General features: G+C 42.7%; 1 protein-coding gene across 6 annotated transcripts in view; it reads right to left on the reverse strand.

Annotated features, from left to right (window-relative positions):
* The window catches only part of PhKgamma (phosphorylase kinase gamma), a 147,383-nt gene that overhangs the window by 109,170 nt on the left and 23,939 nt on the right, over positions 1-14,274 (reverse strand). For all 6 annotated transcript variants that reach the window (XM_067098777.1, XM_067098772.1, XM_067098774.1 and 3 more), the window contains exons 3-4: positions 4,319-4,447; positions 2,398-2,518 (exon numbers count right to left, since the gene is read on the reverse strand). In XM_067098777.1, coding sequence (XP_066954878.1) covers positions 2,398-2,518; positions 4,319-4,447 — 250 coding nt within the window. The remainder of the gene's footprint in view (positions 1-2,397; positions 2,519-4,318; positions 4,448-14,274) is intronic.

A 14,274-nucleotide genomic window follows, 5' to 3' on the forward strand; every position in this document is an offset into this window, starting at 1 on the left:
GATGATACAGGGTTCAACAGTTCCAGTTTCAGCAATACTCTCAACAAGGAATTAATGTTAGCTTCTCAAGAATGACCTACTGAAGAGGAAGCAGCAGCCAAACAAGACACAATCGAGGTAGCAAAAAAAGATGGGCTGCTATCCTCAACAGAAACAGTGCTGACAAAGAGAGGAGGAGGATTACAAGGAGGAAAAGGTGAGGAAAGGGAAAGAGACTGAGGTTGTAGGGCAGAAATGGAAGGGATGGGTTCAACAATAGCTTGCATAATGTCAGCTTGTCAAATTAATGCTTGCACCTGATGAAACAAACACCTTAAGACAGGCTTAATGGCTAAACTCTCTGGTTCTAATTTGAAGCCTAAGTCGCTTCCACTAGGGATAGAAGTAGAGGTGAAGGCTATAACTCGTGCATAAACTTATGTTTTCTGAACCAATTCTCCAACGAACTAGGGGTACGACTGGCTGTAACTGATGAAAGAGGAGTGGCAAAGGCAAGGATCTTCATCCTGAGGCACAACTTGGCTCCCTGGCAGTGGAAGCTTCCTAGTGTAGCAGGGCAATCCAGAGATCCAGCTACAGGTAGACAAAGGCACTACCATCATCTCTCTTGAGGGAGAACACAAATATGGGTGCATACCTTGGGAGAAACTGCTCTTATTACCTAAGACCAACTTGGTTAATTGATTAACTGAAGTTAAAATCAAACTAACATCCTGTCCGAGTTTACTAATTCTCTTTTCCTGAGCATAAGGGAAAAACTGCCATAGAAGGAATATAAAGGAGTGAAATTGGTGGAAGAGTAGTAGAAGGGGGGAGGATGGAGGTCTTCCTATACCTAATATATTTTTTCATTATGTCACCTCACCCTTCTGAACATTTCTTACACCTTACGTTGAAATTGCTAACATATTCTGCTAAATACATCATATTAACGCAATATTTGTTTCTGTTGAACCTAACACCTTTATTTTTACTGCTTCCAATAGAAGACATCCTGATAAAAAGAAAATGTCACGCTGTTAAAACCAACAAGCAACCAAAATATTCCACAAATGCACAGATGCACCTGCCTGTAAGACAGCAAGGGGAATTCAAACTAGAACGAAAACATTCTATACACACCAGGTGGAGAACAGGTGAATCAGACAGTCCATCTGGGTCAGCCCAGCAGTCTTTTTTTTTTTTTAATGTTGATCATACCTACAGCATGAACATGTAAGCAAACTTTACCAGTAGGTAAGGTTCATGCCATTTAATAATTATGAAATGAAGAGTACGTGTAATCCAGAATGATGTACCAATATCTTCAGAAGGTTACGACTATTGGGGGTAAACTGAAATGTTTTGAGCTTTAACAATCTAGCTTTAAACATAAAAGCCAATGCTTTATCATTATTAATTTTTAGATAATTTCTTTTATATTTAGGTCTCAATAATGACAATATTTGAAGGGGGTCTCACATGGTGTTAAATACAGTAAAATATGTAACCATGAATAAAAGCATAATAAAAACTAGAAAAAAGTAGTAGTATTAGTGTGGTATGTACTGCACTTGAATAAGTATGTATGTATGTTTGCTGACTTTGTAACGAGCAAATAAGTACCATTTTGGACTCTTCCTTCTGTATCTCTATATCAAAAATTTCAAACATTTAATTCAAATCTTCATTTGTGTAAGGGACTGACAGATATATTATAACAATAACCTGATTCATTTTGTCCGGAATACAAAAATTTATGAAATCCTAACGCTGTTTGAATTACGTAATCTACTTGAGCTTAGGCAATTATATATTGTGTAATTACGTCCTATATTTACTGATTAACATAATCATATAAATAAATTTTTATTTATATAATATATATCAACTTTATCAAAACTTGGAATAAGATAACCATAATCAACAAGAGAGAAATTATAAGTATACAGACGGACATTTATATAGTAATTACTTACGGAAACTACAACTTGCAATCAACAAATGAACGAGAATATCTGTACAAATCAACTGAAAATATCTACAATATACAGATTCAGGCCTTTTTAGATTGTTAAACAGAGGCTTTAATGTATTCACAGATTTAACAAAATAAAGTCCCATTTCTATACTCAAGGAACTGGCAGAAGGATTTGTTCTTACATGACAGGTGAAAACTGACGCAAAGTTTAAAGAACTTGGACAGCTAAATGGAAAGAGCTAAAAAAAAAAAATACTTAAAATATTGCAGCTCAGGCTGCAGGGATGGTGTGCGGAGCCTTTAATACCACCTACTGGGTAAATTGCAGCCTAAGTCTATAATGTTTTTATTGTACTGTATTTACAAAAGAGAACAACATATTTCAGAAGTTATAAAAAGGATTCTCAAAACATCCTAGTAAGAAGGCCAATACTTACTTTGTTTTCTTTTCTGACAAAGTGACAACTGTAGTAAGGTGGTCAAAAAGCTCTCCATGTTCACAAAGTTCAAACACCAGAAAGATAAATGTTGAAGACTCAAATACATCATGGAGTTCAACTGTAAAGTAAAGATACACTGAAAGCTGAACATTTTGAAAACAAGAATGTTTCACACAGACTACCTATTATCTAACATAACTTCAATTTTTTAGGGAGTGTCCTGCAATATAAAATTTAATATCTAATTCACCACACCTCAGGAATATCTTACATCCAAGGAGAATTATAACTGAAGAGTGCTTTATCACCAATGTAATTTGAACTGCTGCCTGGTTGAGAAACAATGATGTACAGTGACTTTTAACCCCTGAGACATCATGAGAGGTTTTTAGAACTGATATCAACCCATCTCCACCAAGATAGCTGATGGGAAGTTTGTAACACATGGATGATATTAAATTTTTGTCCAAAACAACGTAACATTTATAACATTATTAACAAAAATATTAAGCAACAAAGAGAGTATAGTTTAATATCCAATTCACTATACTTCAGGAATAAATTACATCCAAGGGGAATTATAACTAGTATGTGCTTTGTAACCAGTATATTTGAAACTGCTGTCTGGTTTAGAAACAACTGTATATGGTGACTTTTGACCAATGAGCCATCAAGAGAGACATGACCCATCAAGAGAGGCATAAGTTGACATCAACTCTTCTTGTACGTATGACTGTCGAATTCCAGTTTTTGAACTTATAACTGGTGTCAACCCACCTTCACCATGATATCTGACTGGTAAATTTGTAAAACATGGCTAATAATGAATTTTTGTAACACACTGATATTCTTTATATTCACAATTAAGCCATGAATATGGTTTAATACCCATTTCACTTTACCTTGGGGGTAACTTACACCCAAGGGGAATTATAATTTTTATAAGTTCTTTGTCAATGATGTGATTTTAACAACTGCCTGGTTTAGAAACAATGTACAGTGATTTTCACCACTGAGCCATCAAGAGAGGTATATATTAATATCTGAAGCTTCATGTTGTTTTTAAGCCAGGCAGCAGTTCAAACCCCTGAGAAGTGTGCAATCACATATTTTTTTATTTCTAAGTTTTTATTTCAATTACTGTTCACTCATCTCTCTTTGCACAACTTTTTTCACTTTACCCCATGAACACTTATTCACTGAGCAACATGGAACTATAAGCCGTAGATAAACAAAAGATTACTGTCTACAGATTTTTTCTTATTTTAACAATGTAAACAGTTAAACTATTTTAAGGATTCAGTCTTGAGGTCTCTATTATTCAGCAATAATGGTTTGCCATAAGACAAAGAGAAAAGTAACAAAGACTAAATTCCATAAATTCATTGTCCAACTAAATCAAAATCATGCAGCGAACTTTTCCTTAAGCTCTATTCATCGCCAACCTAAAACTAAGACTTATTAAGAAAATCTGGAAAATCAGACTGCAAGAAGGTGGGGCAAGGTCACTTCAGTGAGTGGGGCATGATCAACTGCAATGGGGGGAAACAACTCAAAATGGCCAGTTCACAAGTAGTAGTGAAACAGTATCTATGAACCGAGAAACCTACTAAAGTCACATAAAGGAAGTCAAGTACAGACCACACTTCTCTTCCAAGAAGCTTCTAGTAATAAGACTAAAAGTCTTTGTAATGGATATACACACATACAATACCAAACTTTCATATTCAACCAACTGGTTATCTAAATACAAGTAAACTGTATGTTAAAATGGAAGTGGGTATTAATAAAACATAATTCATTTGCTAACTTTGTTACAGTGGGAATCATCGTAAATAAATAATTTCAAAACCATCCCTCGTAGTCTAACATTAACTGTGACATAAGTGTGTTTATCAGGTCCATATAAAATACTTACTGATATAAGGGTGTCCAGCCACAAGACGTAACACTTCAATTTCACGAATTGTTGCTTCTAGCACTCCTTCTTCAGATGAATCACTCAAGTCTATAATCTTTGCTGCATACTGATTTCCAGTTTCCTTCTCTGAAAAGATATGAGTAAATACAACTCATTAGTAATCAATTCAGAAAAATACAAAAGTAGTTTAAGGCTATGATCCTGGTACTCATTTATAATGTCTATGGCCAATTTATTACAAATGACACAATGCATTCATAAAATATTAAATTTCGGTAAAAAAAATTATAATAGGACTGGAATACTGGTATACAGTACTTTCCTGCAACTACTTAAGAGACCATATATCCCAAAAATTAATGTGGTTTTCAATTTGAATATTTTATTGTGCACTTGATTTTCTCTTGAAGACAAATGCAAGAAAAATTTAAGAAGTGTACCCTGCTATAAAAAGGATTTTGACAAAGGAAAAATCTATTTCTGGAGAGGGTCCCGTGTCAGCCGGTGAAAAAGTCCATTCAGCACTTATTTCTAGGTAATCTCAAGTTAGATACCAGAGAAAGCTAAATGAAATGCTGAGTTACTAATTTCAGAGCGAGCCCACTAGATGGAGTCGTGTATGGAAAAGGGTGAACTACAAAACATGGAACCTTATCCTATAGAGATTCCCAATGTCAAAAGTCCCAACGAGAGAGGTGCCATACAAGCCCATGCACTACCCATGGACTGTATACAAGGCAACACTAGCCGCATTCCATGTTAGCACCCCACCCCACTAGAATGAAGTTTATGGAGGGGAGAGAATGAAAACAGGGTGGGCCTGGTCGGGCCCTCCCAGAAATAGATTTTTTCCTTTGTCAAAATCCTTTTTCTGGTTTGGGGTCCAGGTCAGCCGGTGAAATAATAACAGAGAAATAAAACATCATTCTTATGCTATTAAAGACTTAAATAGAGACGTTGAAAAACTAGAGAATTCTACCCTGAACATTAGTAAGGTCCTCTAAATTCATGTAATGAAAATAATGGGTGGTCACCGCCTAAGATCATGAGCTTAGAATAGAACCTGAATAGGCTTGTATTAAGAAAATACTCCTGCCTAATAGCAGACCCAATGACAGTACCCCTTTTTTAAAGGAGAGGATCTGATAAAATTGGCGAGGTCCTGTCTAAAAAGCCTGTAAGGAGAAAATCCAAGTACAGAAACAGACCTTGTAAAAGGGGAGTACTTTCCCAAGGTGACCAACAAAATGAGGACCTTCAATTGTAGATAGAAAGTTAGTGAGAATTCGCAACACTACCCCTGATGAGGGGAAACCAAAATGATTGGTTCCGCCAGACAGGGCAGACAGTACAGGAAAACTAACACAGAAGCTAAGCTGATTAAAATTTTTGGGGCTTCCTAAACAAGGAAAGGTAAGAACAAGATGATTGTTGGTTACCGGGCTAACTCCGATACATTACTCAAAGACCAGGAAACCGGAGAATGTGGACGGAGTACTGTTCTTAGACGAACACAGACCTTAGGGATGAAAGTTAAGAGCCTGTGAGTCTGGTTCCAACAAAACACTTTCCTCGAGGCCAATGCGGCATACCCTAAGAAAACTGCTGAGAGTTATCTTTCTGGTATTAGAAAAACATGGTTGTTCACCAAAACTTTGAACATTGTAAAACAATCCCATAGGGCATAAAACAATAGTATCATATATTAGAAAATGGCTGAACAACTTTGCTGTTAACAGTGGCATGAAGCAGGAATGTGTACTGGCACCAGCCTTATTCAACGCATATACTTGTTTAACCAAAAACCCATTACATCTATATTGTCTGTCTATGAACCTGCACAACTCCCACACTCCTAATCTTGGTAGAAAAATGAAAGAAGACCTGTTACTCCTAGGGGTTAATGCATGCTCATATGGCTCCCCAAGCCCTCCAGTGGCTTTTTTTCTTCTTTGTACCAGTTTTGCCTTGTTTCATTAGTGTTGGGTTATCTAGCATCCAGTTGCCTGGTAGTTAGTAATTGGTTACTTTAATACTTGTTCTTCCCCATTGTAGTTTGTTCTCTGTATATGGTAGTGTTTTTCCTAAAGTACAGAAGATAGTGTCCTTACTCTGTTCACGAGGGTTGATCAGGTTAGTTCTGAATTCTGCAGTCTAGCACACTCAAAATCTATTTTTATCACTTTATGGCTATAAATGCAATGATAGTATTATAATCTTTTATTCTTTGTGTCCAGCATTAAGTGTTTGTGTTAAAAATATATACTTCTTTTCTGTCATACATATTTTGGCAGGTTTTCGCATCAAGTATAATTTGCTAACTTATAATTCTGTTTTGGAACATAAGTAGGATTCATATTTTTCATTTTGTAATGTATAAATTGCTAAAGCTTCATTGCAAAAGATTTTGCTGACGTATATTTTTGTCAGTGTAAGTAGGATATTACTTGTATTTACATTTCAATTGTCAAAGCTTTTCTTTTTCTTATTTCTTTTTACTTGCTAGCAGAAATTTTCCCATAAAAACAACCAGGTTAAAGAAAAAATTCCATTTATAATTTTCAGAGCTTTTAATTATTTCTGCTATAAGGTCACTTATGCTCAGAAAAATGATATTTTAATGATAAAATAAAGTTTGTTCATACTTACCTGGCAGATATATATATAGCTGTATTCCTCCGAATCCATTATAATTTCAAAAACTCATGGGCACACGCTGAGTGCCAGGTGGTTAGTACCCATTCCCGCCGCTGGGAGGCGGTATCGGGAACCATTCCCATTTTCTATTCAGATTTTCTAGTGCCACTGTCTCCTGAGGAGTGTGGGTGGGCACTATGATATATATATCTGCAGTAAGTATGAACAAACTTTATTTTATCTTTTAAAATATCATTTTGTTCATGAGACTTACCTGTCAGATATATATATAGCTGAATCCCACCATTGGAGGTGGAAGGGACAGAATAGGATTTAGGAAACAAATAAATGTAGGCGATTGACATGGTTCTCACCTGTTAGCATAGCTGACTTCGTGGTTACTGTCACCAAGCCTGCTTCTGCTTTACTAGAGTCTCCAGCAAGGTAGTGACCTATATAGCTGGTGAGTTCTAGATGATCTGTCCACGGGGCATGACTGCAAAGGACTAGATCATACGACCTACTGAGAGGGCAAAAAAGGAGCAACGACCAACCACCTGACCGAGCCTATTTAAGTCATTAAACTTAACATAGGCTAACGATTGGGACGTCCCACCTCCGTACAACCCAACAACCAAAAACACAAAAAACAAGATTAAAAATACTTCCTAACCTCTAAAGGATAGATGAGTATTGCTCTCTGCCCCCAACATTATGTCTATGAAACGATGGTCCAGCGAAGAGCAGTCTTCGTAAGTCGTCTTCACGTCCGCAAGCAATGTGAAGTTTAACACTGAATTGCTTCACCAGAAGGTACCCAGAAGATCGTTATGGGACATGTTCTTTCCGAAAGCCACCGGGTCGCAATGGCTCTCACTTCATGAGCTCTTGACTTTCAGTAGTCTCATGTCGCTAAGTTCTGGCAGGTAGAATGAGCCTCTTTGATTGTGGCTTTCAAAAGAATGCCAGAGCATTCTGGACATCGGTAAGTCAGGTCTTCTAACAGAACACCACAGATTGTCCGACGGGCCTCGACTTCCTTTCGTCCTGTCTAGGTAGAATTTGAGAACCTGACAGGCACATAGACTCTCTGACTCTTGCCCAAGAATTTCTGTCATACCTTGATCTCAAAACTTTGGGCCCAGGGTTTGAAGGATTTTCAGTTTTAGCAGGAACATTTAGGGAGCATACAGCATTGAGCCCTCTAATGCCTATGTGCTTGCTGATGGCTTGAACTTCACTAACTCTCTTTGCATGGCCGCCAGAGCAGTTAGAAAATAGCTCTTCCTTGTCACATTCTTGAGAGATGCCAACAAAAGAGGCTCGAATGTATCTGACATTAAAAATTTTAGAACGACATCCAGGTTCCAGGAAGGCGTCCTGGGTTGAGGCACTTTTAACAGTCTCAAAGGATCTCAAGAGATCGCGGAAGATCCTTGCTGTCGCCAAGTCTAGACTCTATGTCTGAAGACTGCCGGCAGCATACTTCTATAGCCTTTAATTGTTGAGACTGCCAGCTTTTCCTTCTCGGAGATGAAGCAGGAAGTCTGCTATCTGTGGCACATAGGTCGTGGTTGAGGAAATCCCTTTGCTTCTGCACCATTTCCTGAAATTGGCCCATAGATTGGTATACCACATTGGAGGAGGGTCTCCTGGGCGTTGGCGATGACAGCCCTCCTGCCCTGCTCTTGAAAAACCCTGCCAACTTTTGTGATAGTCTGAATGCAGTTAGACTCAGAGCGGGAGGTTTTGTGGTACCTTTCTGAAATGGGGTTGCCTGAGCAGAGCTACTCTCAGGGGAAGCGCCCTTGGGAAGTCCACCAGGAAGGCCATGACCTCTGTGAACCATTCTGCTGCTGGCCAAAGGGGGCGTCAACGTCATCCTCTCCTTCCGACGCCGAGAACTTCCTGATTACCTCCCAGAATCTTGAAGGAGGAAAGGCGAGAGAGATCCATTCCTTCCAGTCCCAGAGGAGGGCATCTACTGCTACTGCTCCTGGATCTAGAACGGAGAGCAGTGCAGAGGGAGCCTCTTGTCCTGGACGTCGCGAAGAGATCCACCAAGGGACGCCCCCATAACCTCCACAGCTCCTGACACACCTGCGGAAGGTCCACCGGTCGGCAGAAGTTGATACATCCGACTGAGAAGGTCCGCACAGATATTCTCCACTCCCGCCACGAATCTCGTAAGGATCGTGGATCACCGAGCGGGCCCAAAGCAGTATTTCCTTCAGGATGAACAGGGACCGGAGCGCAGTTCCTCCCTGTTTCTGGAGGCATGCCAGGGCTGTGGTGTTGTCTGAATTTACTTGTACCACCGCCTGGATACTTGGCTCTCAAGAATTGCAGGGCCAGCAGGACGCCCTAATTCCTTGAGATTGATGCCAGGACACCTGTTCCCCTCTCCAGGTGCCTGACACTCCTCCCCTCCTAGTGTTGCTCCCAATCCCTCCTTGGACGCTGGGCCGGAAAACAACACTCAGGGTCGGGGCTCTGGAAAGTTTAGAGAAACCCCTTCTGCCAACCTCGAGGGGTCGAGCCACCACCTCAGGTGATTCTTGACAACAGGAGAGATCTTCAGGGTCTCCTCTAGATCCTCCTTGTCTATCCAGTTTTCTGCCAGGAAAACTGGAGCGGTCTGAGATGAAGTCTTCCCAGGGAAACAAACTTCTCCAGCGAGGAAATGGTTCCCCAGCAAACTCATCCATTCCCACCGAGCATGTTTCCTTCCCAGGAAGGATGACTTTTCCTAAGCATTGCAGCTGACGTTCCTGGGATGGAAAAGCTCTAAAGCCACTGAATCCATCTGAATCCCCATATACAAATGGACTGCGCAGGGATCAGATGGGACTTTTCTTCGCTCACTAGAAGTCCTAGGGATTTCGCCAACTCTAAAGTCGATTTCAGGTCCTCCAGACACTTTGACTGTGAAGAGGCTCGGATGAGCCAATCGTCCAGGTAAAGCGAGATACTAATACCCGCCAATTGAAGCCATCTCGCCACATTTCTCATGATAATCGTGAAGATCATGGGAGCTGTGCTTAAACAAGGAGCTCTGAATTGAAACACTCGCCCCTAGTACAAACCTCAGGTACTCGACTGGGGATGTATGGGGACGTGAAAGTAAGCGATCCTGTAAGTCCAGAGAGACCATCCAATCTCCTGGTCTTAATGTTCTAGAACAGACTGGGACGCCCATCGTGAACTTTTCCTTCACACGGCGGTTCAGTCTGCTGGACATCCAGACTGGTCTCCATCCTCCCGACTGCTTCGAACTAGGAACAGTCGGGTTGTAGAATCCTGGGGAAACTAGCTCCAGGATTTGCTCAGCTCTTTTTTCGAGCATTTGCTCCAAAAAGCTCGGAACAGGATCTGTTGCTTCTTGATGGTGGAGGGGGCGACAGATCCCTGGCGACGCGGGCACACAGGTGGCGAGTCGAGAAAGGGGGATCTTGTATCCTCTCTCTCGAGAACTTCGAGGGACCAGGTGTCCGCCTCTTGCTCTCCAGGCCCCGCAAACTAAAGAAGCCTGGCTCCCACCGTGTCTGGAGCGCTGCAAATCACTTCTTGCCCCTAGGTTTTGTGGGCTGCGCCTCTGGAAAACTTCCTCTTCCTCGGGAGACGATCTGCGAGGAAGAAGCTCCTCCACGAAAGGGCTTCTTCTTCTTGAGGTCGGACCCGACGACGACGTCGACCGGGGGCTTGACGAAAATAAGAGGCCAAGAGGTCTTGAGTGGCCTTCTCCTTCAAGCCAGCAGCGAGGTCCTTGATTAAAGACTGGGGAAGAGATGGCTCGACAAAGGCGAACAGCAATTCTGCCCTCTGTGACGGAGAAACTGACTTAGAAGTAAAGTTACAGTACAAGGCCCTCTTCTTCAAGAGGCCCGCATAAAAGTGGGAAGCCAGTTCCTCTGAGCCATCCCTGACGGCCTTGTCCACGCAGTTCAACACGCTGGACAGCTCCCCAGGCTGATCAGTCGGGACTTCTAAGCTTGACATTCAAAGCTCCCAAACACCAGTCCAAGAAATTGAAGACTCCCATGGTAATGGAATAGTCCTTCAAATGATGGTCTGTCTCGACATAGTCCATGACACCTTGGCTGCAGACAGGAGGGACCTTCTAGGTGCGTCGACTAAGCTGGCGGAAATCTCCTGGGACGCACGAAGGAACTCTTGAGCCACGCCCTCTCGGTCTCATACCATACCTGCCTTGCCGCTAAGCTTGGACGGAGGCAGGGCAGAAGTCTTGCCTTGGGTCCTTCTCCATCCAGGTGTTAACCTTCTTGAGGGCCTTCTTTGTAGCAAGAGATGAAGTCATTTTAACAAACCAGCGCTCTCTCGCCTTGGACGAGCTAACTGCATAAGGAGGAGAGAGAGGAGCCGAGGGTTTGAACCTGTCACCAGACAAGTCCTTAAGAAGACCGCCAACACCTGGTAGTCGGTAGACGAGAAGAAGCAGGAGGTTGTTCAAGATCTGCAGGCTCCACTCGCCAGAGACTTCTCCTCTTCAATGGGAGAAACCAGAGTCTCCCAAGACCTTGGGAGAACGAAGGCCTTGGCGGTCCAACACGCAGGAGGGATCTTCTCTTCCGCAGTCTTTGATTGCTCTGGAGCCACGGCGAGCAACCCAAGGGGCTGCCCTGACGGCGTCCATCCGGCGCCCAGCCTAGCGCCCAGCCGAAGGCCCTGCACGTAGCAAAGAGGAGCGTCTGACGAGCAGCTACTGAGGTGTCCAGGATAGCTGCTTGCGGAGCCACGCTGCAGACGAACGTCACGATGGCGATCCAGTGAGCGGTGGAGAACGACAGGCGATGAAGCAGGTGACGAGACTTGTGAAAGGCGCAGAGAGGGGACTTTCTGGACCTCTTGATAGGCAGCCTCGAGTCCTGGCCGACGACAAGTGGCTCTGCTTCCCTCTCTGCAAAGAGTAGCCAACTGACGCTGCATATCCAGCAGGATTTTCTTGGAGAGGTCTCTTCTCGGGGGGGAAGAGCTGATCCTGTGAGAAGACGAGGGGCGAGGGGACGCCTTCTTCCTCCTCATGGGAGCTAAAACAGCTCTCTCCCTGGAGCGACTGGGGCCTCATAAAAACGCTCCTCCTGAAGACGCCCCTGGTCCTCTTCTGTGGCGGGAAAGCGCCTAAACACCCCTATGACGGTGAAAAATGCCCGGAGAAAAGAGGATGTGAAGCGCCTCTTCTCTGGAAGCTTCTCTTCAGCCGGCGAGAGTCCTGAGAGATCCACCCCTTGCGCCGGGAGGACGCCCCGGAGGATGAGAAGCAGTCCTAAGGGCCGTGCATGAGCACGATCCTTGGCAGCCTGGGAAGTGACAACAGGTCCTGCCAAGGGACGCCAGATCGGGTGGGAAGCCCCCAACGCCCTCCACGGCTTTTGACTTGCTCTCTCCCTGAGTCCTGGGAGCCAGCAGCGCCCAGGCCCAGGAAGCGTTATGGGGCCGATCTGACGCCCCTCCACAACACTAGGGGATCACTACACTTCACTGCACTTTGAAGCAACGTCACTTTTGATTCCAGAGCACGGATGGTGTTCATAATCTCCGTCAGGGCCATACCTCTGCAGACACAACCTCAGGCCCAAGGCAAAACCAGGGATAGGGTGAAAACTATGTCTACAATTGGGTTATCAGGAGAGGAATTAGCACCCTGACTTCTTACAAACACTCCTGGAGGAGGACCTCCTGATCCTGTCACGCCCAACTTGCGAACATAGGAATCATAAACCTTCCAGCTTGCATCCGACAAAGTCTCACACTCCTTGCAGCGATCATTCATCAACAAACATGCCCCTACACTATGCAAACAGAGTGAGGGTCTACTAAAGCTTTGTTAGCCTCACCTTACACTCATTCACACAACATACTCTAAAGCTAGCAGAACTAGATCCAGACATCATCCAAAGAGCAATCAGATAAATTCAAAACAGTCCACAAAAAGCGATGCCAATCCACAATCCAAAGTCAAAACCAAAAGTCAAAGAGAATACTTAAGTGGAAACAACGAAGTTAACTAACTCCAAAGACGGAGGTACTGGAAAACAGATGTTGACAGTACCGCGACAGAGAAAAATCTGAATAGAAAATGAATGGTTCCCGATACCGCCTCCCAGCGGCAGGAATGGGTACTAACCACCTGGCCACACTGCGTGTGCCGCGAGTTTTTGAAATTCTGTCGGATTCGGAGAATACAGCTATATATATATCTGACAGGTAAGTCTCATGAACAAAAATTCATTTAAGCTGTAATTGCTGTTTTAGTATTACCAAATAACCTTAAAAAGTATATTTGACAACAAATACCAGGTACAGTGTGTCACTGACTTACGGTGACAGCGACTTACGGCAGATTCGATCTTATGGCACCTTTTCAGCACCATTAACGACGTTTTACAGTGCCGTAACTTGATGTTGCATCAAGTTATGCCGCCATAAGCACCGTTGACGGCGCTAACGGCAAGAGTAGGTATCAAGTTGACGGTGCTTACAATGCTGTAACTTGATGCAGCATCAAGTAACGGCGCCAGACATCAAGTTATCGCACTATAAGCGCCATTAAAGTGCTGATAATGGGGAAAACCAGCTTATGACAGAAATCAACTTATGTCACGGCGCTGGAATGGATCCCCCACCGTAAGAAGGTGACACACTAACATGTTAGCCAAGACACTATACACTCAAGGAGATAATACTAGCAGCAAGAAGCTTGACCCTTCTAGGACGGGTCTAACAAGCAATATCAGAACCATTTTCTTTTGTTGGCATACAGGATTAAATATTCTGGCATTTTATTTACTCAATCTCTTCTTCATGCACAAGCTGACAAAACTAAATATAAGACACCTATTCATCCTCCCTGTAATTCTTTCATAACTTTATCATGAAGAAAAGTACTTGAAATGTGGAGCACAGTACTTTGTATCCTGGGGCAAAACAAATCTCAGGGGATGACTTGACTCAACTGATGGTAGAAGGGTTGAATCATCAAGTAGCAGTACTAGTTCTGTCCACTTAGCTTGCAGGAAGCATTTTTTATTTACTTTTTTAACATTCCAGGTCTGACCTCCAACCTTCCCACTTCATTTTCCTTATCCTCTCCTATCTAATGATTCTTCCCTTGACCCTTTTCAAATCTCTCCCTATTACCTCTATTTGCTGTTTTGTTTTATGGATGATTTCTGTGCTTTCTTAACATCAACATTCCCAAAACTAGACTTGTGGATCTTGACGCTCCTCTCTACAGTGCCACTGAGCTAAAATGCTTCTTCCAACATCTGCTATTACTTGATGAGATATATAAATAC

Source organism: Macrobrachium rosenbergii, chromosome 55 (assembly GCF_040412425.1).
Source record: "Macrobrachium rosenbergii isolate ZJJX-2024 chromosome 55, ASM4041242v1, whole genome shotgun sequence".
Classification (NCBI taxonomy): domain Eukaryota; kingdom Metazoa; phylum Arthropoda; class Malacostraca; order Decapoda; family Palaemonidae; genus Macrobrachium; species Macrobrachium rosenbergii.